A 26,772-nucleotide genomic window follows, 5' to 3' on the forward strand; every position below is an offset into this window, starting at 1 on the left:
ATTTGAAATGCCTTTAGTGATTTCTCATGCAAATCATTTCAATATGTTCATGACATGCAAGAAACTCTTGGGTTTTAGTTTAATTTTTAAAGTTGCATTAAAATAAATTTTAAGAGTGAATGTGCTGTGATAGGAAAATATTGCTGTTCTAAAAATTGTTGAAATGTAAATAGGAAAAAACTATGTGCAAGAGCTATGGTAAATCTTCATGTCTTCGTGTTTGAGATGTCACTTCCTTTTCACAGGGAATGTGGAGTGTTCTGTTCTTCAGGAAAAGTCATGTGGAAGGTCTTATTTGCTTCTCGTTGCAGATCTTTGACCCAGATGAGCCTCATTTTTCCAGAGTCCAGCTTTGCTTTCATTTATTTGTGTTCTTATCTTTAAAAAACAAACCGTTCACTATTACTAAGAAACAAACAATGAACTAAAAATTTCCATGCACTCTGATGGAATAAATATAATAGTCTCTGGGCTGTTAAAAAACATTTTTTGCCAAAGGAAGGCATCATAGGGGCTGTTTTTATTTGAGCTTTACTGTGTTTAGAATAAAAATGAGAGCAAAACTAAACTGCTTAAATGTGTTGAGGATTTATAATTAGTTGATTTTTATCACATTTTATTAGAGATTTGTTTGTGGAAGATTGGAGGTAGCAGGAGGGGATGTGTTTTGGTTGTCATTATTTAAAAATTACGTAGACTCTCAAATACTTGGTAAAGATTTCTTTATATTAGCATTAATTGTTATGGTCCTTTCTGGCAATTTAGGAGAAATTTTTTGGTCTGTCTGTTCTACCTTACATACTGTACTCCTGAAATATGTCAATAAAACAGAGGATGCTGCTTGACCATTCATATGCCTAGATATAAACCATAAATAGATCTTACCGTAATGAATTTAGGGGTGTTGATGACTTCTCCAACAATTTCTGCTCGTTTTATTTTTAAGCCGAATGGTGTTGGTAGTGTGGAAGGATGGAATTTAGGAAATGTACTTTAAAGTACTAAAGTAAAATCCTCTAAAATAGGAATAATCTAACATAGTGACGTGTCATCCACTCTTGTTAGTATATGGGCTCCACTGTGGTCGTGACTCTGGGGAGGCTGCTTACCTTCTTAAACCTTAGCTTCCTCATCATAAAATGGAAGTGATGATAGTGTCTATCTCATAGGGTTGTTGTGAGGATTAAAGGAATTAGTAGATGTGAAATGTTTAGAACAGTGCCTGGCACATAGTAAATCCTTAATAGTACTGGCATTTCTATTATACAGGCCAGTTTGTTATGCTACTCAAATGTATCCTGTCCTTAAAGTAGAAAATGATTAAAAATAGAAATATATTAGATTTTCATTGTACCATTGTGAAGCTCGACAATAGTAAAAACAAGAATAATATCTGAATTCCTAATTTCTTACATAATACCAACAGAAAACCATTTTTATTAACATCTAATCTAGTAATGTGGACTTTGATCTTATTTTGGCAGCAATGTGGCATATAACTTACATTTTGATATTCAGTCATGTAACAAGAGATTTTTTTTTGAGGAAGATTAGCCCTGAGCTAACATCCGCCGCCAATCCTCCTCTTTTTGCTGAGGAAGACTGGCCCTGAGCTAACATCCGTGCCCATCTTCCTCTCCTTTATATGTGGGATGCCTGCCACAGCATGGCTTGACAAGTGTTGCATAGGTCTGTGCCTGGGATCCAAACTGGTTGTGAACCCCAGACTGCTGAAGCAGCATATGTGAACTTAACTGCTGCGCCACCAGGCCAGCCCCACAAGTGATTATTTTTATAGGACTTCTCACCATTAATCAAGTACTTTGGTTAAAATTGGATTTCATCAAATAATGTTCTAGAAAAAAAGTTTTAGATTCAAAGGGACGCATTTTCTTGTTGATCTCTGGTTTTGCATTTAATTTTTCTTTTATAATTATAAAGCGTATCTTTAATAATTTATGACTAATATTTTAAGAATAAAAAAGTACAGACAAGTTATATATGATAGAAAAGTGTTTTGTTTTCTAGCCTGTATTACTTTTAAAAATTCGTTTTCTTTTGGGTTGCTTAAACTTACTGCATGAGTCAGCAGATTATAAAGAAGAACTAGAGTGGAAAGGTTTATGTTTGGTCTATTATTCTTTGTATTTTTTTCTGAATTTCTTAACCTCTGGTTTTCTGTTTGAGAAAATTATTTTAAATATAATGTTTGGGTCACTATTCCATAAGCATGAAATCCTATTATAATATTTTTGTGTTGGGAACCAAAGATAGTCTTTTGTTGAGGGAATATTACTTTATTCAAAGAAAAGCCAAATCTCAATAATTTATGAGAGTTTGTGCCATACATGTAACTTCAAGGCCGGCTATTTTGAACCCAAGTATCACTGAACTTTAGAAAGAAAAGACGAAGACCACAGAACAGACAAGAACATGTGAATTAAAGCTTTTGTACCTTATTAAATAGGGGGTCTCTAAATTCTTCTTCTTTTTTTTTTTTAAAGATTGGTGCCTGAGCTAACAACCGTTGCCAATCTTTTTTCTTCTTTTCTTGCTTTATCTCCCCAAATCACCCAAGTACATAGTTGTATATTTTAGTTGTGGGTCCTTCTAGTTGTGGTATGTGGGATGCCACCTCAGCATGGCCTAATGAGCAGTGCCGTGTCTGTGCCCAGGATCCAAACTGGTGAAACCCTGGGCCGCAGAAGTGGAGCGCACGAACTTAACCACTCAGCCACAGGGCCGGCCCCTCTAAATTCTAAGAAATTAATTTCCTGATGCTCCAGTCCACATGGCAAGTTAGAAGACGTAAATTAGTAAAAGGGGGGGAGGGGTGCTTGCAGATGCTAAAATAATGACAGCCACAGGACTACACTGCTAACACAAAATGGGAAGCCGGAGCAACCATACAAACCAAAGCAAAAATCACAACTGGCTGGGGTCAGTAAATGCAGGGGCAAATTGACTTGTTAATGTTGATAGTGTTCAGGGACACCGTAGTATCATAACTTGATGCTGTAGTACAGCATAATGCGGTAATAAATGTATATGTGACTGATGCAGATTCATTAAGGAAAGATTCTCTTAGTCTATACTGAGAAGAAAGCTCAGACATGTAGAATCAAATTTAATGAGAATGCTCATTAAATGTAGTAAACAAGTTTGGCCGCTTCAGTTACTTGGAAAAATTGTCTTTTCTTGAAACATATCAAGAAAAGAGGTATTTTATTGATAAGATATATAAGAGTTTGTCTGTACAATTCCCAAAATCAGGCTATGCCTGATTTTGTATGGTAGGAGCAGATATAGTAGTTTTCTTTCTAGCAGTGGTGAAGTTCTGGATAAGGAATCAAACAGTTACATTTTAATACTGTCTCTAATTACTAACTGGGTATTATAGCAAGCCATTAAATCGGTGCCTCAGTTTCCTCAGTTGTAAAACAGGGCTAGTAACTGTGTAGGCCTGTCTCACAGTTAACTGTCAGACTCTAATGAGGTGAAATATGTAAAAGTGCTGTGGAAATTGTAGATTTATTATGAAAACGAGTACACTAATGCCTTTTAGTCTTTTGTGAGGAAGTTTCTCTTTTCAAATGTATGTCACTTCACATATGTATTCACTAATCACCTCTTTTTAGATGAATCTCCTGAAAATAGATACAAAATTTGTTTCTAAGTGCAATTTTCTGCTAGAGATTCTGTATCTTTCACCCTATTTGCAAAGAATTAAAAGAGATTGGGGAGGCCGGCCCCATGGCCGAATGGGTAGGTTCGCACACTCCGCTTCGGCAGCCCAGGGTTTCACTGGTTCAGATCCTGCGTGCGGACATGGCACATCTCATCAAGCCATGCTGAGGCGGCATCCCACATGCCACAACTAGGAGGACCCACAACTAAAATATACAACTATGTGCTGGGGGGATTTGGGGAGAAAAAGCAGGAAAAAAAAAAGATTGGCAACAGTTGTTAGCTCAGGTGCCAATCTTTAAAAACAAAAAGATTAGGAACTACCTGTGAAAGTAAAACTATATCGTTTAGGAACTGTTCTTGTGAATTATGACTCTAGAGTATCATTTAATTTCTTGAAACCATTTCGTCTACCCAACTGTATTTGTTTGGCTGCCTGGGATTGTCGAAAATATCAATAAGGATGTGCAAATTCTTTTTTTTTTTTTTTGAGGAAGATTAGCCCTGAGCTAACTACTGCCAATCCCCTCTTTTTTTTTTTCTGAAGAAGCCTGGCCCTGAGCTAACATCTGTGCCCATCTTCCTCTTCTTTATATGTGGGATGCCTACCACAGCATGGTGTGCCAAGTGGTGCCACGTCCACACCCGGGATCTGAACCGGTGAACCCTGGGCCACCGAGAAGTAAAACGTGCAAACTTAACCGCCAAGCAACCGGGCCGGCCCTGGATGTGCAAATTCTCTTTGTCTCAAGACACAGCTAATAGTTTTGTTGTTTGCTGTTGTTTGTTGCTTTAATTGTCAAAATGTCGAGTGGTCCTTTAAAATGTTTTCACAGATGGAAATTATTTTAACTCAGAAGGAACACTTAAGAGTCGTGCAGTAGGTTCTCATTGTTCTTTGGCCTCCCAGAAAATGACGCTTATAAGTATTTGTTTCTATATTAGAACAAAATCTTTGCATGCTGGTGTTAGCATCATCCTTGGCAGACATGGAAAGTAAGAAAGGGAAAAGATGTTTAGATAAAATGGATTTCATGCCTAGACTAAAATATTTCTTTTAAAATTTTTTTTGCAAAATCATTTCAATGTTCATTTCTTCATATAACTTGTATTCTTAAGTAAACAGTTTTTATCTTGAGGAATATTTCAGTGTATTTCAGAATGTTTGTATATATCTTTTATTTTTCTGATGTGTATATATACACTTACTTGTTTCGTATTTTCCCCTTCTTTCTTTAGAGTCTCATTTCCTAATAGCATTTGCTTCTAATCTGTTTGAGGTGCCAAAAGACACACGTTTATTTTCGTGATCTTTCCAAATTTACTCCTTTTTTCCTACAATAAACACTCCCCACTGAAAATAACTTTTCTTGAGCACTTTCCTCTGTCTAAATTTTTATTAATTCCTTTAATATCAAATGCGCTTCACAAGAGGCCAGCCATAGCAGTACGTAACAACTAGAAGGTAACTTCTTACATATGAATCCTTTCATTAAGCAATCAGTTGTATGATTGACATCATTTTTAAGTGGTATCTTTTTCTGTACATATTTATGTTCATAACTCACCCCCCCTTTTTTTGGTGAGGAAGATTGGCCCTGAGCTAACATCTACTGCCAATTTTCCTCTTTTTGCTTGAGGAGTGTTGACCCTGAGCTAACATCTGTGGCAGTCTTCCTCTATTTTGTATGTAGGACACTGCCACAGCATGGCTTGATGAGCAGTGTGTGGGTCCACACCCACGATCCACACTCTCGAGCCCTGGGCTGCTGAAGTGGAGCATGTGAACTTAACCACTATGTCACCGGCCCAGTCCCCATAACTTTGAAATTTTTGAGATAAAATACAGACAACCCTTACCTCCCACCTCACCGAATTTTGCTCTTTTGTGCATCCCAGCCATCCTGAGATTATGCTAGTGCCTTTAATGCTTTCCCTGTTCTCATTCACAGAGTAAAACAAACTGATAGTCTGTTGTTTCAATACCCCCATATAAAAATAAATAGTTGCACTAAAATAATTCAGTATAGAATGCTTAGAATTTTTCTCAACTCGTTGAAGTAAATGGGAAGTAGCACCTGAGGTGGGAGGTGTGTATTGTGGGTTTTGTCGGTTTTTTGGATCTTTTGAAATAGATCAGATCACAACTGTCTAACATGTCTTAGGATATCTGTGCCTTCTGCGTGAATTGCCCTTAGGCACCCAGTAAATGTTTAAACTTAACTGATGTGTCACTACCTCAGAAGTAAAGAGCTAAATTATCTGAAGTTCTCTCTTAAATTTACTATGATCGTAATAGTCTCTTGAAGTTTTCTTAATGCAAAGAAATGATTAGGAAGTCAAGACTCTTGTAATTAAAAATAAAAGCTAAAAAATTCACAGTTGTCTAAATAAATGTCCTTGAAAGTATTTTCTATCTGTCTTCTCATTCATGGTTTTTGAACCACAGATTGTGGGGGTTTTTCTCTTTTACCTACACATTCATAAAATTTAGTTGTACCTAGAGTGTTAAATTTTCACTATTTGCATTTTATGCTCTTATTATTATACTAGTTAATTTCATTTTTTTTCAGGAGATATTAGGTTTTAAGCAATGTCAACTTCAAAACCAAATTTTTAAGTGTTTTCTCCCTCCTGTCTAGCTCCCTAGTTAAAAGATTTTGTTTTGTTTTCTTTCTCTTATAAGTTAAAGGAATCAAAAATATTGCAGTTGGATTGCAGAAGTGAATTTTCATCAAATGTGGCTAAAATTTATGTGACTGAATATACTTACAGCAAATTATTTTAAGCTTTAAAGACGCTTTTCTTTTGTTGGCTCTAAGAGAACTTGGCCCCCTCTGGGCCCTATTCCAAATAGAAATGTCCTGTAGAAGCAGCACATTCCCAAGGGGCGTGGTTTAGTCTTGTTTGTTGTGACCATAAATCATAGCGTAGTGTTTTCAGTTGAATGTGCGATACTAGCTACTGTTAAAGTAATTGCTATAGCAAACATTGAAAATTTTTTTAGCATTAGATATTTATACCTGATAACATAGGGAGTAATCATAATTTTAATACATTGTTCAGTGGATGTCTCAACTTTCACCTTGATATGTTTCCAAAACTATTTTATTAAGAAAGTAAGTGGGGTTAACATGTATTTATTTTGCAGATAACAAAATATAAATGGTGTATTAATAGCAAAAAATAATGTGTTTTCTGAGGAAGCCAAAGAATGTTTTGACTGTAAATGGACACTGTAGTTTGCCTTTTCATCCCATGGAATAACTAGCTTTTACTTAAAATTGGTACCATTAAGTCTTCAGTAGAAAGAAGATCGTAAAGAAAACGGTTTCCTGTTTCCCTTCTTCCAATGCTCAGTATTCAGTTATCACTTACTACTTTTTTTCCAAATCCTTCTGAATAATTTTAGTACATTTCATGGATTATATTATATCTATCCATTGTATCTAGGTAAATTTTGCTCTGTTATTTTGGTTGAACCAAAATAACTAAAACTAGAGAGAATGTTTGAAAGTTTCCTAATGAAGTGAATTGACCTGTAAATTTTGCAGTAGTTTGTTACGATGATAGAAAAGAAATTTTCAATGTAAGTTCACAAAATAAATCTTGAGTTGAGTTTTAAAAGAGTGATTTTAAATTCCATAACCCGAGTTAACCTTACTGATGTCTAAGAACCGTTAATAGGTATACCAGTCACTCATCTAAGTTTTCATTTCTTTCTTCATGTGGCTTGTTTTCTCTTTCATCCAATGACTGCCCTGCTAATACATGTTTTCTCCTTTGTGACAGTGCTGGTTGCAGTTTCTTTTTATTGAGGTTATGGTTGTCGGAAATAGGCAAAGAACACAATATACTTTGCAGATTCTGGTGACAGAAGGGAATCCTTGACTTCCTAGATCAGCACTGTCCAACACAACATTCCGTGATGATGGAAATGTTCTGTATCTGTGTTGTCCAGTAATGGTAGCCGCTAGCCGCATGTAACTGTTGAGCACTTGAAATATGGTTCATGAATTTGGTAAACTGAATTTTTAGTTTTATGTAATTTTAGTTAATTTAAATAGCCACATGTAAGTAGTGGCTACCATGTTGGACAGCACGATTCTAGATGACCAGATTCAATCAGCATCATCTGTTTTCACAGATCATATATAATTTTTGCGTACGTGAGCTTTTACATCACAACAGCTTTTTCACATTTAAAGGAATTTTCAGTATATCTTTATAAAGCTGGAGAAAAAGAAAAAGGAATATTAGCTCAAGGAGTCAAGTTTGATTTGGATCCAAAGCCCCAAAACCTAATTCTTATTTAGTTGCCTAACTTTAGACTGTCTCTGTAGTGTGTAAGCTGAAAAAGAAGTAATGTAAATAAAGTGTCTGTAATTCGTGACTTAGACTTCTTACTGGCAGAAGTTAGCCAGATGGATGAAATAATTCTTTGCTTGTCGTTCCTTCAATAAAAGAAAACAACCTCTAAATATGACACAGAAGTCGGTGCCTTCTGGAGGTAGGCCCTGTATTTCTAATCGTTACAGATTAAATGCACAAAAAATACTCACTGGTGCAACCTGGGGAGGGGATAAAAATGTACACACTTAAAAGAATACTTTGTTTATTAAAATCAACATTCAGATTGATGGAATTGGCTATTGTTAAACAGAATAATGATTTGAGAATTTGTAATGCTTTTAAAATGTCAGAGAGGCTTGCAATAGGACTGAAATCTAAATATAACATTCTTGATTTTGTAATCTGTTTCATGCTTACTAAAAAAAGCACAAATTTTAAGATGTTTGGAAAGAATGTTTCTGTACTAAGTTGTTTTGTCTTTATTTATATTAGAATCAAAATGCCCTTTCTTAAACTCTAAATGATTACTAAAATATTTAGATCACTAGGAAACAATTGTTTTAAATTCAAATGAATAAATATTTTGCATTTTGTTTTAGAAACTCAAATAAGTTAATTAGTGTGGTTTTATAAAATTTTATGTAATTCTATTAAGCTGTTGTGACTATCTCGTTGTGTGGTATTTGGTTTTAGTTTGTACTGTATTGCTTTTGGATTATGAGTTTCTTTACTTGCCGTTTTGCTGGTATTTGCTTCCTAATGCTGAGGGAACTTGTGCTGGGGGCATAGAATTGAATAGAGTTTGATGGCAGCAAACTACTTCACAGTTAATATGTATTCATGCTATCTTGAATTGAACATTTAAAAAACTAGTTGTGCAACCTAGCAATCATTGGGTCCATTTCATGTTGCCAAAGGTGTGGCACAGGGTAGTGTGGGATAAACTTACTGCCTTACTCCCCAGCATCAGAAGTGAAGTACTGTCATTGCTACTTTTACCGTTCTCATGAGAGTAAGAAACTAATGCCCCATTTCTATTAGTCTAACAAATACTGTGCTTTTAAGACTGACAATTAAAGGAGGAATAGAGGAATTATAGGACTAAATAAATGAGGCCTTTAGAAAAATATTTAAAACAACAGAGTTCTTAAAATAGGAAATTGAGGTTGAAGAGATGATGAAGCCAGATAGTAGATCAAAAACATTATTTTTAAAGAAACAATTATCTTTACATAAACGACACATACTTGTGTATTCCCTGATATATATGAAAATGATTTGGCTCAATTAGACTAGTTCCCTTTACCTTTAAGGGTGGGAAATCGAGGGAGAGACAGGCTCAGCTGCTAGGTACATCTCTGACTAGGCTCCGATTTGACCTAAGTCTGTCTTGATGCAGCAGCACAGGCCAGCGAGGAGGCGGTGGCATTTCGCCGTGAACGCAGCACATTTAGGCGCCAGGCAGTGCGGCGCCGGCACAATGCAGGGAGTAACCCTACCCCTCCTACATTGCTCATCGGATCACCCCTAAGGTATGGTATTTTAAAATTCCACCATGCTTAGCCTGCATGTAACAGACCTTCTAACCTGTTCTGTCAGTCTCAAGAAAGCATTGAAATAGCTTTGTTTTTGTTTTTCTTCCAGTTTCTCTCCTATGCTTTTAAGCTCTTTAGGCTTTCTTTGCATGCGACCTATTGCATTATGCATGCCTTATGTTGCGCTATTTAAACAAAATGATCAGCTTGGTTTAGTCAATTTTAAGTTGTAAAAATCAGTTTAGGGCAGTTACAGAAATGTAAATAGAGGCTTTAGGTCAGCATTTCATTTTTTTTCCTACTCCAAATTAATATTAATGCAACATCTTTCCCAACATCTTGATAGTATTTAATATGAATATGAACTGAATGGTCAACTTGTTGAGGAATAACAGATAATTGACCTCAGCTTGATAAGCCGGTTTGATTATTTTATTTCACTAAAATATATGTTTTATTTTGTATTGCTTAAAAATTAGTATCTTATTTCATAATCACCAGGACCTAGTAAATAACACAGAACTAAAATATTTAATTTATGGTAAAGTATGACTAATTGAATATATATATATATATACTTGTAAGTACATCTTTGTTGAATTTTTCAACCTCTATAGTGTACTGAACAAAAAATATTTTAATTTTTTCCAATATTCCTAATTAAGAAAGCATCTATTTATAATATTGGAAATAATTTTCCATTGAAATTTTAATAAGTGTTTTATTCTCAATTGTGTCAAATCTAATGAGTGTATGTCTTGAATTAGAAATATAAAAATCTATTAAAAAAATTTGTGCTTTGAGCCAGCACTAGCCCTGATGGCCTAGTGGTTAAAGTTCGGCGCTCTTGCTTCTTCAGCAGCCTGGGTTCATTTCCCGGTCACGGAACCATGCCACCCGTCTGTCAGTTGCCATGCTGTGGTGGTGGCTCACAGAGAAGAACTAGAGGCACTTACAGCTAGGTGTACAACCATGCACTGGGGCTTTGGGGAGGAAAAAAAAAAGGGACGAAGATTGGCAACTGATGTTAGCTCAGGCTGACTCTTTCCCTGTAAAAAAAACAAAACGAAAATTTGTGCTTTAATTTATTTTAAGAATACAAAAACAGTTTACATGTGCTTTCTTAAGCAAGTGTGTATATTGTCCCATATACTTTTATTAATCTCTGTGTCCAAAAGCACCATTATCCAAATTATTTCCCTACATTTTAATTTGAAATTCAAAATGAGGAGCATTTACAGCTGTTGAATTCATGATAGTTTGGAAGAGTTTAACCCCTTCTCTTGTAAAATCTTGTTCTTTTTATATTCCCCTGGAATTTAAGAACTTGATTGTTTTTCTGGATTTTATGTTATAATCAGGAACTTCATCTTTTGTAGGTCATGTTCCTAATTAATCCTGCAGTAATAGGTAATTCTATAAAAAGTAGTCTGGATTAGTTAAACCAATATTTAAAATGTAAAAATGAGAAGGCAGCAATTAAAAGAATCATGTGGTGTAGAAACCTTTGCTTTTTGTGAACCCACCTCTGCTCTCTCTTTTCTACCTCTTTTGCTTTGCTCCCTGAAGTAACTTTTCTTTCTGCTGATGGATTTGGGATGTAGTCCCAACATGCAGAAAGGGCTTAGCATTTCATTTTACTTTTGCTGTTTTGTGTTTTCTAACCTCTTCTTTCTTTGCCCCTTGAATAATTCTTGCCATAGATATCTTTACTTTCCAGTTCACTCCATATTGATATTTTATAATCATTTTTTAACCTTCTCTTTTTAGTCTTTAAAAATTCTTTTATTCTTTGCTATAAATGAGGCTGCTGGATCCCACTCACCAAACAAATGTAGACAAATTAGTTTTTTTCTCTGCCTGGTGGAATATTAAAGAACTGAGTTCTAACTCCAGCCAATCATGTAGGATTTCTCCATGTTTTTGTAGGGTTTTAAATATATCAACACTCAAATGAGGATATGGTGTGAAACTCATTTATAAAGGGCTCACCTTAGAATTCTTGGAAACTAGATTTCCAGTAGTCAACATGTAGATTTTTAGAGGTTTCCAGTTACAAAGGTTGCATTTATCTTAAATAGCTGACTTCATCATGGGTGCACTGAGATAAAATGTAGGTGTGAGGAACTGGGAGAACCACCAGTGTAATAAAACCTTCTTTTTTAATTGCAAAAATAATCAGGTAAAGTATATTGGTATTAATTCTGAGTGTGAGTTACATAATAATAATCTCATCTTTAATTAAATATGGGATGACATGGTCATGCAGAACTTGAAAAACTTGTTTGTCAAAAAGAAATGGAATAGATGTGGTAGTACTTTAATTACAATTACTCTATAGATACTAGTAAAACCTACTAACTTAGTTTAAACTTTAATAAATAGTTTAAGTAATTGGCAGTCTAAAAAGCAACTTGGTAAAATATATGTCTCCAGGGATTGAGAGTGAATCATCAGATTTCCTCACAAAGAGAATTTGTATGTATTTTTTATACTTGTTAGAATATCCTGTTTCAGAATTAGTTTTAAAAGTTTTTTTTCATTGTTAGCCTTGTAGGTTGGTTTTGTAGGCCCTTGCTAGCTCTTCCCAATTACTAGAGATAAAAGCAAAGACGAATATTTGCAAATTTTATAATACTGATGTTAAGAGTTCTGTATTTATATCACCCTAAATGTGATATCTTTTAGAACTCTAGTTATTGGACTGGAATGAAAAGAAATCAATAGTGCATTTTGGAGAAGGGAAAAAGCTGTAGTGTATTCTTATATTTATTTTTTAAAATATCGTTAGATTGAAAGATCTGTAATTAAATGAGGTTATCATAATAACTGAGGGTCCATGATTAGGACTCCATAGGGATCGTTTTGTGGTGCTCAGGAATGAATCCCTCAGATATTGGATGTTCGTGCAGTCTGTTCAAGACACTCTGAATATTCTCTGGCATCTGGAGATTCCTAGCAGTAGTGTGATCGTACGCCTAGAGTTTACTTTTTAATTAGGGAGAGTCATACAGAGATAACTAACAGTATAAGGCAGGATGTGACAAATACTAAAAAAGTGGTACAGGGGAAGGAAAGACCAAGACTATTATATTTTTCTATCATTTAAATTAGAAATGTTAATTAGAAAGATTGCATGTCAGTGATGCTTTTGATAGCGATGGTTATAGACCTAAATTTCTACCTTTCCTTTTGATGCGTTATAAAATAGTCACTACCTTTTCTCAAGCTGGTAGTTCTGATATATAATTGGTACTGTAAAAAAGGATTAATTCTTGTCAAGTATTAGTTAGCTTAAGGTGAAGTACAGCCCTCCAGAAATAGCTTTTCTAAGAATTTCTGCAAAAATCTCAGGCTTTTTCGTTGTTGTTGAAGGATTTTGAAAACAGGAATTCAAGGGACATAAAAATTTTATGACTAACTTTTGATGTTCAAAAACTTTACATTTAAACCACATAGATTTTGGCCATTTCCTTTGTTTCTTTATTCTGGAGTTGATTTTTATGCATTGCCTACTATTTTGAAAACCTTTTTGTATATTTGGAGATGTTGAAGATTAGTATATTCTCAAATATGTTCACATTAAAATATATCTAACTGCCGTTTAACACCCTTATGACTTTAAGTGAAGAAATTGATAGAAAATTTGAGTATATATTCTGTAAAATTCTTTTGTCTTCTGAACCTGAAAGGATGTAGTACTTGAACTACTCAGAATGTTCTCTTGTGAAATTGGTCATTTTGGAAGGTTTGTGGATAAGTTAGATAGCTTCTGAGGAAGACTAACAGACTTATTATATATGTACGGAAGATGCGTATGTATTTGATTATATTAGTTCCCAAGACCAGATCTGTGTCTAGTGTACAAAGATTCATCTAGTCCAAAGAAGTTATTAAATGAATATTTTTGTAGTTATGGCTTAAAAAAATAATGCCAGTAAGCATTGACGAGTCAACATTTTGCAGACTTGGTTTTTATGTATGTTGCATACATCCCCATACTTTATTTAGAGTATATGCTTTTCATTGGCTTTAAAAGAAGCCTGAAAAATAAACGTTCCAGGTAGTGGTGATTAATAGAACTGTCTGTGGTGGTGGAAATATTCTATTACCTGTGCTGGCCAATATGGTAGACGCTGACTGCTAGCTTCCGCCCACTCTGGTAACTTTTAGCTGTGGTCCCATTAGCTGTGTTGCATGGCTATTGAGCACTTGAAATATGGATGGTGACTAAGGAACTAAAAGTTTAGTTCTTTAAAAATAGTCATGTGTGGCTGCTGTATCAGGCAGTGTAGTTCCAGAGTGTATTCTGTTGCCATAACCACAGGCTTAAGCAATAATATGCAGTATTTTTTACTTAGTCTTTTATTTCATGGTTATTTCAAATTACAGCTCTCTTCACAGTCTGTGGAAGATGAGTTTGTTCTTTTATTGGAATCAGAGAAACGATTGTAATGAATTCAGAGGATTAGAGAGAAGCTGATACTCATGAAAGTGATAAAGTAACTGAATGAGGCCATCCTAAGTAGCATTCTTTTTTTTTTTTCCCTGAAAGGTCTAGTAATTTTAGTGGCAGAATGCAGAGTTTTATTGAGCATCATGTAGAAAATGACATAAAATAATTATACTAAGAATGTTTTCATGAGTTTCATCAGTTTAAATTTGAGTATTATACCAAGAACATTAAAATTTGCAGTGTTTAAAAATATATATAAAATAAAAAAGTTAAGAAAATAATAGTTTTTTAATTTTAGGTAATTTGGATAATTTTTATAAAAAATTTTAATCAATAATAAATTTATAATCACAAAATACTAAGTATTTAGAAAATTTAGAAAAGACTAATTTCCCTTGAAAAATTACTGGTTTCCAAATTATTTTTAAAATTTTCTAAAAGGATCAGTCCTTGTTAATGAAACTCTTATAGATTGGAGAAGGTAATAAAATTGTTAAGGAAACATAGTTCTTGTTTGTTAACTGACACCTTCTGTATAAAGCCTGTGGCTTTGTTTCAGAAGTCTGTAGGCTTTTCACGGAAGAACACTTTATGCATGTAGTGTGTATTCATGACTTACACCAGCATCCCACAGTCAGTTGAGTTTCACTTGGTTGAGTGACTGTTTTTCTGTTTCTCTTGCACTAGTTTGTGATTTTCTTTTGATTCAAAATTGTCATCTTGGTTGCATTTGATAAAAATTCTTTTCCTTTCAAGTACTTAGAAATCTTGTTTAATTGTGAATTTGAGATGCCAGAATATTTGAAATAACAATTCTAGAATTGTTATTACAAGGTTATGAATAAAAATGCAGATAGAATGAAAAATAGGATTTATCAGTTGGGGACCAGCTACAACCCACATATATTTAATGTACTCGTGGTTCTTCTCTGCTTCTTTCTTTTTACTTATACTAGAACTTTGTTGGCTTTGGCTTGAGGTGGAAAAAAGTCTCAGATTGATTGCTTTATATATACATTAACTATTTACTGCATTTGTCACCACGAATCAGATTTCTAAAGACCAGAAGATTTAAGCTGGCAGTATAATCTGTATATTTTACAAAGTTTCTTGGCTCTGTCTTAGGTTATGTTGAAAAAGGTTTTTTTAAAAATCAGTTTTCTGTATTGACTTCATTCTAGCTGTTATTTTCTCTTTTCTTCCCTGTAATGTCTCCCCAATCCATGTTTTTTCCTAGCCTTCAAGATGGTCAGCAAAGCCAGCAGTCCACAGCCCAGGTCAAAGTCCAGTCCCGCCCCCCTTCCCAGGCTGCAGTGCTCAGTGCTAGTGCCTCCTTGCTGGTGAGAAATGGGAGTGTCCACTTAGAAGCGTCACATGACAATGCATCTGCTGTAGGCGGCAGCAGTTTGCACGATGAACTGGGTATGCAGGCCTTATGTAATCTTGGTGATACAAAACTTTAATCAGCAGATAATGGGTAACAGTGATTGCAATTCTTTCTTGAGAGAGTTTCGTTTGGGGACTAAGTGTAAGAGCACTTTTCATAGAATTTGCCCTGTGTGCAAGGAAGACTTGACTTTTGCTTTTCCTTTTCTGTTCTTTGTACTCATTCTACATTTTCTTTTGAGCATGTTCATTATTAATAGGTAGTTAAAAGTATTAATAAATGTTCATGCTTCAGTATTCTCTTATAATTATTTGGGCAGTTCTGTTATTTCTTGGCACTTGTACCATGTGGGAAAATGTTGATTTTTAAAAAAATTATTTTCATTAAACCTTAACTTCCTTCAGTTAATCTGAATGTGCTGCAGGAAAGGCAAAAATACTTTCTAATGATCTATTACTGTAGAATCTATATTTCTTTTTAGGTATTCTTTATTTCACTTCAGTCTTCATCACCTGAAGCAGGACCTACTATAATTCTAAATGCAGTACTCAGCGGACGTCATGGCTGTATGCTAATATCAAATAATAACTTTGTAAAGTTTTTGCTTTTTCCTGTTTATACACCTATAAGTATAAATATAAGTTATTAATTAGTTAATTCCTAGAGGGGTGGTATAGTTTAAAACCTCAGTGATGCATATCCATTCAAATATCTGTTTTGTGCCTTAAAGACAGTATTTTATACTGCTTTAGTTTTTATATCTTTTTACAGTTCAGCTTCCGTGTGCTCAGAATGCAGATTAATAACAATTTAAGTAAATATACTGAAGAATAAAATCTTTTTCAGAAATACACATTTGAAAGCATTGCATTAGCTCACCCTGATTTTGTTTATCCATGTTATATCTGCCTTTCATTTATAAAGATGATAATCCAGTTAATGCTTTGACTAGAAGGATATGTGGTATAAGGTACCCAAATTAGGTGTAATAAAGTTTCATATGCTATTTATTTTTTACTCTTTTCCCAATTTGTAAAAATCCTTAGTTACAGAGAGATATTAATAAGTATTAGATATGCATATTAATGAAAATAATCATCTTTAATCAAATCTTCTAGAAACTTGAAAATGGTCATCTAAGCTATTTGTAACATTAGAATGTGTGGCGATTTCTAAGTAAAATGAGAAGGCAATAAAACATTTTAATTTTTAGAGTGCCTTTGCTTTTGGGTTTGTAGTTTGAAGAGGCCAGGGAGTTTGTAAGGAGGGTGCTTGAGAGAGAGTGAGTAAGGTAGACTTCAGTTTAGTTACTTTCTTTGACTTAAAACAGTGATGCTTTTTTAGTTGCAAATATGTTCAGTTAATAGTATCTTTTCATTGATATTTCTCTCACGTTAACTGAAAGTTTCTATAAACAGAGGACTTTTCAATTTGTGCATATAAAATTACAATCACTGTCACCACTGCCCGTTGGGTTTGTGGTAGTAGATTAGCTGAAATAAAATGCTTAGTTTTGATCCATTTTGGATTTTTAGACTTTTGTCAAATCAAGCATAAAATGAAACAGATGATTTTCCTCTATAATCATTTCCTCTGTTAATTTGCTCAAAAAACCTCTAAACAAGCTTTAACTGTAAAGTCTTATCCTAAATCCACATGGAAATTATTGAAGATACGTACATATGAACTGTAATGACAGTTCTGAAGATAAGACTCTTCTGATTGGAAGTGACTTTAGCATCCACTGGTGAATATTCAGGATACCCTCTTGAAATTTGGATTATAACTTTTGTGTTAACTGCCTTCTGATAGCTAGTTCTTGGCCTGTGGTAGCTGAATGCTGCTGAATTAAATGCCTGGTAATAATTAGCACAAAACAAGCAAGCAATTGACAGTGTGTTCTTGTTCCATAGCACGTGAAGTTGGCCAAACAAGATTCTGAAAATGAACTGCAGCTGAACATAAAGGAATTGATAGAGATACTGATTTTTATAATATATTCCACTAGATTATTTTTTTTGCATGTTTAGTTTTCTATGTGATTTTAATTATCGGTAGTAAGGTAATTTTCTGTGAATGAATTTGGGTATTGTATACTCAAATATGTTAAAGTTAGCCATGATATTTCCTAGAAGTATGGAGTATTTACAAAGGATTGCTTCCTTCCAAATTTAACTTCTTCAACTGAAAATTTTTAACTGTACAATTTTTACATGTGAAAATGTATACATATACATATTTATATAAAACACTCATACATATGTGTACACACTTATACACATATAGACACTCACACTTACATATATGTACACTCATACACATGCGTGTTTGAGTCCATATACATGTGTGTATACGTGCACATATATATGTAGTAGTTATGTGTTTACTTCTAAACTAAGAAATAGCCTTTTTTGGATTAAAGGAAACGTGCAGTCAGGCATTGTTTAATTCCAGGCCTAGGTGGTTTTCCTTAACTGTTTTCTACATCTTTACTCCATGGTGTCACAATAGATAACCACATCCATTTCCTGTACTAAACCCTGAGAATCCTTATTTCCTTGTTGCATTTTAACCAGCATTTCAAGATTACCAGGTGGCATTAGACATGGTGGAAATGTTCATTGAACATGGTATGATAAGGATTTTATTAGTAGCTTATTCAGCAGAGGAAAATATATTTTTATCATCTGTATTCAGCAGGCAGAATTGTTAATCATAATTGATTTTAAGAACTGATTTCTAAGTTTATCATTTAGAACCTGGTGGGACAAATTTGGTTTCCTTCCTTTCTTTTTTTTTTTTTTTTGAGGAAGATTAGCCCTGAGCTAACATCTGCTGCCAGTCCTCCTCTTTTTGCTGAGGAAGACTGGCCCTGAGCTCACATCTGTGCCCATCTTCCTCTGCTTTACATGTGGGACGCCTACCACAGCATGGCTTGCCAAGCGGTGCCATGTCTGCACCCAGGATCCAAAGCGGCGAACCCCGGGCCACTGAGCGCACTTAACCATTGCGCCACTGGGCCAGCCCCTGGTTTCCTTTCTTATTTATAGACTTTATTTCCCTGCAAACTTAGTTAAGATAAAGGTTCAAATGACGTAATTGATGCATGAGTTTTGAAATTAACATTTTTGAAAAGGAAATTACCATCAAAGAATTTCTGGAATCCTTCAATGTAACATGTTGCTCTTTAAAGGAAAAAACCACACATCTTAAAGGTTAATTTTCTTCTTATCAGTCTCTCATTGAACTTGTTTATTATCAGTTGATTTCATAGTGTATTCTGAATTAAACTGCAGTAATACTAAATAAAATGAGCTGTGGCTTAGTGCCCAGATAAGGTTATACAAGAGGCTCTGAATTCAGGTAGCCTTAAAGTTCTATTTTATATCTGTTAAGCTTTTTCTATAAAGTTTGACAGTCACTTCTCAGTTTTTATGTTAATCCCAGCTCGTCTTGTAAGTTAAGACTAATAAATTGACACAATGATGAAATATGCCATTATAGTTGATAGTTAAACTCTTAATATGTGAGATCTCAGAGCAAATGTTCTATTAAGATCAGATAAAACAGGAAAGTTTATCTGTTTTTTCCGTGTATGAAATTAGTAGTGGTCAGTGGTGAGGATATGCTTTGAAAAAGTATATATAAAATTGTTTTATTTTCATGTGAGAAAATATCTATTACAATATAGACGAGAAATCAGGATAATGGAGTTTTATGTTTATCAAGACATAAATATCATAGGTAGTGTTCCCTTGACGAATTTAAAACTTTCTTAATATCGTTAAGGTATTAGAGTTTCAAAAAGTGATGAGTGAATTCATTTTCCTAAGATTTTCTTTTGTTTCATTACAAGGATTGACAAAGAAGGTATTCTTTGAGATAATCCGCTTCAGTACAGAATTTATTAACTTGAAAATGTGGTCAGTTCTAGAAAAAGGCTTGAAGAAAACCTGGCAGCACCCTGTTGTCCCTCTTACTAAGCAGTTTATAGCAGCTGTGCATTATTAAGCAGAAATAGGATTTGGAGGCTTTTAAATTTTTTACTTTAAAAAACAGAGACTCATGATTTATAATACTTTTAGTGACGTTTATTGGAATTAGTCCTTAGTGTTTAAAGATTATTACATGCTACTCTGTAGTATTTTGGGCTATTTTTCCTCATTACTATAAATACAGAGTCAAGAGGGTGATAAGGGACCTTGCAGCCTGTACACCAGTCCCCTTTGCTATGGTAAATCATTTTCATTCATCTAAACAAAAAGTTATATTCTTTTTGCAACAACCTTGATCTTGTTTTTTATTGATGTTTTTGAATACAAAAAATACTGAACTCTATCTTTTGTTCCTTTTTTCGGGGGAGGGCAATGTAAAGTCTATATAAGTGAAACTAAAGTTATTTTTGTTGAGACAATAAAAATGCTTCATTATATCTACAAGAAAGAAGTGGGGTTTTTTGTTGTGTTTTGTTTTTTGTTTTTCTTTTTTCTTTTTTTTTTTCCCCCGAGGAAGATTAGCCCTGAGCTAACTACTGCCAGTCCTCCTCTTTTTGCTGAGGAAGCCTGGCCCTGAGCTAACATCCGTGCCCATCTTCTTCTACTTTATATGTGGGGCGCCTACCACAGCATGGCGTGCCAAGCAGTGCCATGTCTGTGCCCGGGATCCAAACTGGCGAACCCCGGGCCGCCAAGAAGCGGAACATGCGCACTTAACCGCTGTGCCGCCAGGCTGGCCCCGAAAGAAGTGTTATGAGGTTTGGGAGGCATATTCTACTTATACTTCCTTTTGATAAAATGAGAATGTGCTTTTCCCATCCTTGTAATAGAAATACAATTTCAGAAATACTGGAAAATATAAGGAAGAAAATTAAGTTATCTGTGATCTCATCACTCAGGGATATTCATTGTTAACATTTTATAATTTTTTCCTTTCTGTCTTTTTTCATGCACACATGTATATACTTTTCTAAAACAGACTTGGGATCATGTTGTGTGACTTTCGTACTACTGTATGAGTTTTGCATCTTGCTTTTTTCACTTAGCATGTCTGAGCATTTCCTTATGTTATTAATTGTTCTTTAACTTATTTTTAAGTGACTGTGTAATATGTTATCACTTGGACCTACATGAAAGGCAGTATAGTGTAGTGGACTCTAGAGTCAGACTTCCTGGCTTCAAATCGAAGCTCTACCACTTTTTAGCTATGTGACCTTGTGCAAGTTATGTTCTCTCCCTGTGCCTCAGTTTCCACATTTATCAAAGGGAAGCAATAATAATGCCTACTTTATAGGTCTATGGTGAGGATTATAGCTATTAAAATATGCAAAGCATTTAGAACAGTGCCTGGCAGTAGTAACTCACTTACATAAATGATCATTGCTATTATTATTAATGTTATTATTTATTATAATTTATTTAACTGGTTAACTAACTCCATTGTTAGTCTTCAAGGTGATTCCTGATATTTCCTATTATAATAAACATTCTGCTGAACATCCTTTACATAAACCTTTCTGTACAGCTGTGATTATTTCCTTAGAATAAATATGTTGAAATGAAATCATTGGTCAAGAGGAATAAACTTTATTGGAACTTTGAGGTATACTGTCAATTGCTTTACAGAAAGCTTGTACCAGTTTACGCTTTATCTGGCAGGATTTGAGAGTATCTGTTTTATCCCCACAAATATTATAAATTAAAAATAAACCTAGGCAAATTTTATTTTATCTACTCTAACACTCGTCTCCTGGATAATGCTGAGAGGTTTATTGTTGTTACTGTGGAAAGACTACTGGCATATTATTTTAAAAGTTTGGATGCGTGAACTGCTCTAGGAATTTTACAGGAGATAACAGGGACTGGTTGAAATATCTAATTGTCTCTTGCTAGTCTGTGCTGTAAAGAATTCAGTGACGCACTAGACTAGATTTTCCGCTTTCTAAAATTAACATTCTTAAGATTCTAAATTAAACTTGATTAATACATGCATTAGTTGGATAATAGGTTAGATTATTGAATGGAGAGATGCCCCGCCCCCCCCCCCCCCCCCCCCGCCAATTACGGGTGAAATAAAAGAGGAGTTTATATTTCCTCTCATAAGTCTACTGGGAGCCATCCCTAGCAGATGGGTTGGTTCTCTTGTCTTCCACATGTGGCTTCCCTGCCTGGTCCATAGTGACTGCTTCAGTTGTTGGCATTTCCCTGAAAATAGGAAGGGGGAGGGCTGTAAAAAAAATGTCAAGGACAGCTAGCCTTTATCTTTTAGATTGTGACTTGGGAAATGTGCCTGGCACTTTCTCTTACCTGCCCTGGGCCCATTCATAGTCACATGGCAACTTCTAGCTGCAAGAGAGGCTGGGAGATGTTTCTAACTAGGTGGACATATGCCCAGATGGAATTCAGTGTGGAGAAGATCCTATCAATAAATAATAAAGGATAATAAATAATGACAAAGGAAAGGATGAGTGCTGGAGGTTAGTCATCAGTTTTTGCCACAATAAGACAATAAGCATTTCAAATCAATAAGTAAAGATCAGTAACCTACTAGAAAAGTTGAGAGTTCAAAGAAATACAAGGAGCTTGCAATCATGGACAAACAGCTCAACCTTGCTCATAATTTTTTTTTTTTTTTTTTTTTTTAAAGATTTAATTTTTTTCCTTTTTCTCCGCAAAGCCCCCTGGTACATAGTTGTATATTCTTCGTTGTGGGTCCACCTAGTTGTGGCATGTGGGATGCCGCCTCAGCGTGGCTTGATGAGCAGTGCCATGTCCGCGCCCAGGATTCGAACCAACGAAACACTGGGCCGCCTGCAGCGGAGCGCGCGAACTTAACCACTCGGCCACGGGGCCAGCCCCCCTTGCTCATAATTTTTTAAGTTGCAAATTGAAAACAGGAGTGAGATATTTTTTGTCTGTTGAACGCATAGCAATGTCCATTGTTGGAAAGGATTGGGAGAAATAGACAACTAAAAGATAGAACATTTTTGGAGGGCAGTTTAGAACTATAGACCACAAATGCCCTTATCTTTTAATCCATACATTTTACAAACATGCAGAGATATATGTACATGGATATGCATTGTAGCATTGTTTGTAATTTTGAAAAACTTTAAACCATTTAAATGTCTGTTACTAGAGAAGCTCTGAAAGAGGTGATGGTACATCAACATAGTGTAATGTTCAGAACTTGATGCATCTGTTTTATTGACGTGAAAAGTTAGGCTATATAGTAAGCAAAATAAATAAATTTTAGAACGTGTGTATGAGGAGAGTGATCCACTTGTCTGGGACAAAATGTGGGTAAAGTTGTTTGGAAGAACACGGAAACTGCTCTTGGCAGTGACTGTCTCTGGGGAGGGGAGAGCTTTCTTCATTTTATATACCGTACTACATTTGAATCATCCATGCATAGTGTTTTTAAATGAAACACAAAAACAAAACAACAGATGTCACTCACTCTCCAAAATCTTGACTAATATCCTCTGGGAATTTCACTGATTACGTGCTGTCTCACCTTCAGCTATCTACCTATACTCTTAACTGACCAGTCTTTTTATTTTCTGCTTTGTTTTTAAATTAATTTTATTGATAAATAATTTAGGTATGATAAATTGCATCCATTTGACATGTACAGTTTGATGAGTTTTAACAGACGTCCACGCCTGTGAAATACCAGAATCAAGATACAGAACGTTTCCATCATCTTCAAAAGATTTCTCGTGCCCCGTTGCAGTCCGTCCCTCCTCCGCCCCTGCTGCAGGCAGCCACTATGAGCTTTATGTCATAGTTTTCCCTCTCTTAGAAGTTCACATAAATGCACTCATAAAATATGTGGCCTCTTGTGTTTAGTTTTGCACTTAGTGTGATGCTTTTGAGATTCATCATGTTGTTGCATGGGTTAGTAGTTTGTTCCTCGTTGGTGCTGAGTATTATTCCATTGTATGAACATACTGTATGTTGCATATCCATTCATCTGTTGATGGATGTTTGTGTTGTTTCCACATTTGGGCTATCGTGAATTAAACTTCTAAACTTTTCAGAAGTGCTTTTACATTCCCATTAGCAGTGTGTGCAAGTTCCATTGTTCCCATTCTTGCCGACATTTCCTCTTGTTGGCGTTTTACATTTTAGCCCTAATGAGTGTATAATGGTTTCTCATTGTGGTTTAAATTTACATTTCTCCTATGACTAAGGATGATGAGTATCTTTGGATGTGTTTATTGGCTATCCATATATCTTCTTTTGTGAGTTGTGTCCAAATCTTTTACTCACCTTTAAAATTGGGTTGTCTTGTTGGAGTGTAAGAGTCCTTTTGATATTTTAGATACAATTATTTTGTCAGATTCAAGTTACAAATATTTTCTCCCATTCTGTGGCTTGCCTTTCTGTTTACCTGACCAGTTGTAATGTCATCAATATCACTGTTATGGATTACTTTACCAAAATAAGGAGGACTTGTCCCTTTGAAAGAAAATGTGACAGATGATGAAATCATAGCAGAATATGAACTCCATTCATGCACTTTTGGGAGGTTCCCTGACTGGGATTAGGCAGTGGGAGTGCAGACTTAACAATGGATTAAGGCATGTCATGTTAAGTCAGAACCAGAGAACAGTGGCCGAGTCAGTAAATAAATCCCTTTTACTGTTCCAACCGCTAGAGACATCTGTCTGTCTTTACTAGTCCTCAAAAGCTCTCTTCTAAACCAGCCTTTTTCTTCTTACAGCTGCCCTTTGCCTTATTCTCCTGTTCTAAAAACCTAACAGTGTTGCACATTCCCATAAGAAGGACTGATTCTCAGTATTGAAACTTTTAATTACAAGAATAGCATAGTGACTTGTTTTCGTTGTAGAACAAGAGTTAGAGAGGTTTTAGAAGCTAAGGCTTGTCTAGAACAGGGGTTGGCAGATATAGCCTTAGGGCTAAATCTAGCTTGATACTTGTTTTTATAAATATAGTGAATAAAATAAATATTTATTTGTTTTGTATTTTCTATGGCTGCTTTCATGCTACAGTGGCAGACTTGAGTTGCTCCAACAGAGGCTGTCTGGTGCACAAAGCCTAAAATATTTATTATCTTTCCTTTTACAGAAGAAGTTTGCTAACCCATGGTCTAGGGAGAAACAAGTCCATTAACCTATAAGCCACAGTAAATTGAGTCATTTCTGTCTGCTTGAAAACTCATATTTCCTCAGAGACTTCTAGTCACTACTCATGATAATAAGGGGGGTGCTATCCAAGAAATTGGAACTAGCCTTAAAGGCTTTCTCTCTTAAAAGTATAATAATATATTCATATCTCTGCTCTTGTAGCCCCTCCCTCGCCTAAGAGTAATACTAGAAAAATGAGAAGTCGGCTAAGACACTGGATCAAGATTAGGCTTGGAGGATGCAGAATGAATGGGGGCAGGGGTGCCGGGGAGTGGGGTAGGCTCCAAAGAAGGAAATCAGGCCTCCTGTGTTGTTGGTACTGGAAGACTTAGAAAAACCCTCCAGACGATTGTCCTCCTAGTAACCACCTCCTTTCAGGACACACAGGTAAAATGAGAGTGAGAGATCAAGAACCAAATAGGGGTTTCTTAGGCTAGTGCTAGATTTACAGTCTTCATGCATTTAACTCTGTGTCATATGGCAAGGATTTTTATTGCTAGGACAAGTTAGAGAATCGCATTAATTTCTCTTGTCTTTTATCAGTGTTTTGCCAGTGTTTATTTTGAATTTGTCTGCTGCACCGTTCATGGCTTCAGGCAAATGCTCCAAGTGTCCTTGTTCTTTAAGTCAGAATCCAGTTTTACTCATCTTCCTGTTGCTCATCACTTATGTGTTGACCTATGGTTAGTACTTGGAAATTCTCCTACCTCCAAAAAATGTTCTGTGTAATTAATTTTTGTAGACCATAGTCGTCATTATTGAATGTCCAAGACTGAGAAATACCAGGTGACCATAACTTTATTTTCTTTGTCTTTGGAGATGCTTGGTCATGGCCAATATCATTTATTGTCTGAAATTCCAGCCTCCAGTATTATTTTGTCAGAAATGAATTTTTTTCTTTTTAAATTGTGACAACAGCCATCCTGTTAAGTAAAATTAAATTATGACCTGGGACTTGAATTATGATGAGATGACTTAGTTTATAATCTTAATTCATGTGAGGAGGACATATTTCATCGATGTTCTGCTTTTTCGCCAATTCATAATCATTAGAAATAATCAGTATTTAAATTGAAGTATTTTTTCTTAATACCGAATATTAAAATAGGGTAATTAATAAGGGCAAGTTTTACTTTGGATCTAAAGGTTAACTGTGATTATGGTTTTAATCTCAAATGAGTTATATGTAAAATTGTTATGTATGCCAAGAAGATTTGTACAAATTTAAGATATTCTTCATCTTTATAAACCAATAGCAATATATACTTATTTCTGTTTTAGTTATTTTTGAAGATGACTTTAGTAAATTATCATATTAATACATTAAAATGTGACTAAGTTTTTCACTGAAGCCTTAAGCTAAATACTTTTTAGTGTAATTTTTTTTTTCTGAGTTGTTTTTCTTCTGAATAAAATTTCTTCTAAAGTGCTGTGAATTGCCAAGCCCAAAGATAGAAGGGGAACATAGAATCTGTTCTTTTGGTGGAGTAAAGTTGAGAATATACCGTGAAACCTTAATGCAATGTTAGTTTGTTCTGACATGTGCCATGTATATTTTTAGGAACCTGAACGTGTTCTTAAAGTTAGTAGGTAGACAAAAGTTTCTTAAGAAAAAAAAAAAAAGCACTGTTGAAATCATGCACATTTGTTAAAATAATAGCTGCCCTTTTCTTAAACATGGTTTATGCTTCTAAATTTTATTACTTGTTAGTCACTGGTTTCTGCAGAAGCATTCAGAATTGTAGATTTATGTAGTAATAAAACTACTCAATTTTTCCAGCTGTCTTTCTAAAAAGCTTTTTGGGGAACATGCTTTATTTTTATATTTATATTTATTTAAAATGCAACTATTTCTATATGTTTCATACTAGGCATCTATACATAAAGACAGCATAGTTGTGTAATGACGTAAGGTTCTTTTACAGTTCCATTTGAAAATTACAAAGAGTAATAATATCTTTACTTGATTTCAGTTTCATATAAATATTTATTATTTTCAGTATATCAAGAACAGAACTTATATTACTAAAAATTTCATGGAAGGCTTAAATACTCAGAGTAACACTCCAATAATTTAAACTCTATTGAATATAGAATTAACTTATTTCTAAAATATACACAAAATTATATAATATTTAAACACTTATATTTGTGCATTCCATTCTTACTGGATTTCACACACAGTAGTCAGGCCCTCCCAGCAATT

At 34.7% G+C, this 26,772-nt stretch overlaps 1 protein-coding gene across 6 annotated transcripts in view; it reads left to right on the forward strand.

Annotated features, from left to right (window-relative positions):
- PCNX1 (pecanex 1) overlaps positions 1–26,772 on the forward strand; it is a 170,712-nt gene that overhangs the window by 58,694 nt on the left and 85,246 nt on the right. For 3 of the 6 annotated variants that reach the window (XM_046647811.1, XM_046647814.1, XM_046647813.1), the window contains exons 7-8: positions 9,440–9,572; positions 15,269–15,453. The exons of 2 other annotated variants lie outside the window; for them this stretch is intronic. In XM_046647811.1, the coding sequence (XP_046503767.1) occupies positions 9,440–9,572; positions 15,269–15,453 (318 nt within the window). The remainder of the gene's footprint in view (positions 1–9,439; positions 9,573–15,268; positions 15,454–26,772) is intronic. One more of the 6 variants, XM_046647812.1, reaches the window with a different exon arrangement.

This window comes from Equus quagga, chromosome 20, assembly GCF_021613505.1.
Source record: "Equus quagga isolate Etosha38 chromosome 20, UCLA_HA_Equagga_1.0, whole genome shotgun sequence".
NCBI classification, from domain to species: Eukaryota; Metazoa; Chordata; class Mammalia; order Perissodactyla; family Equidae; genus Equus; species Equus quagga.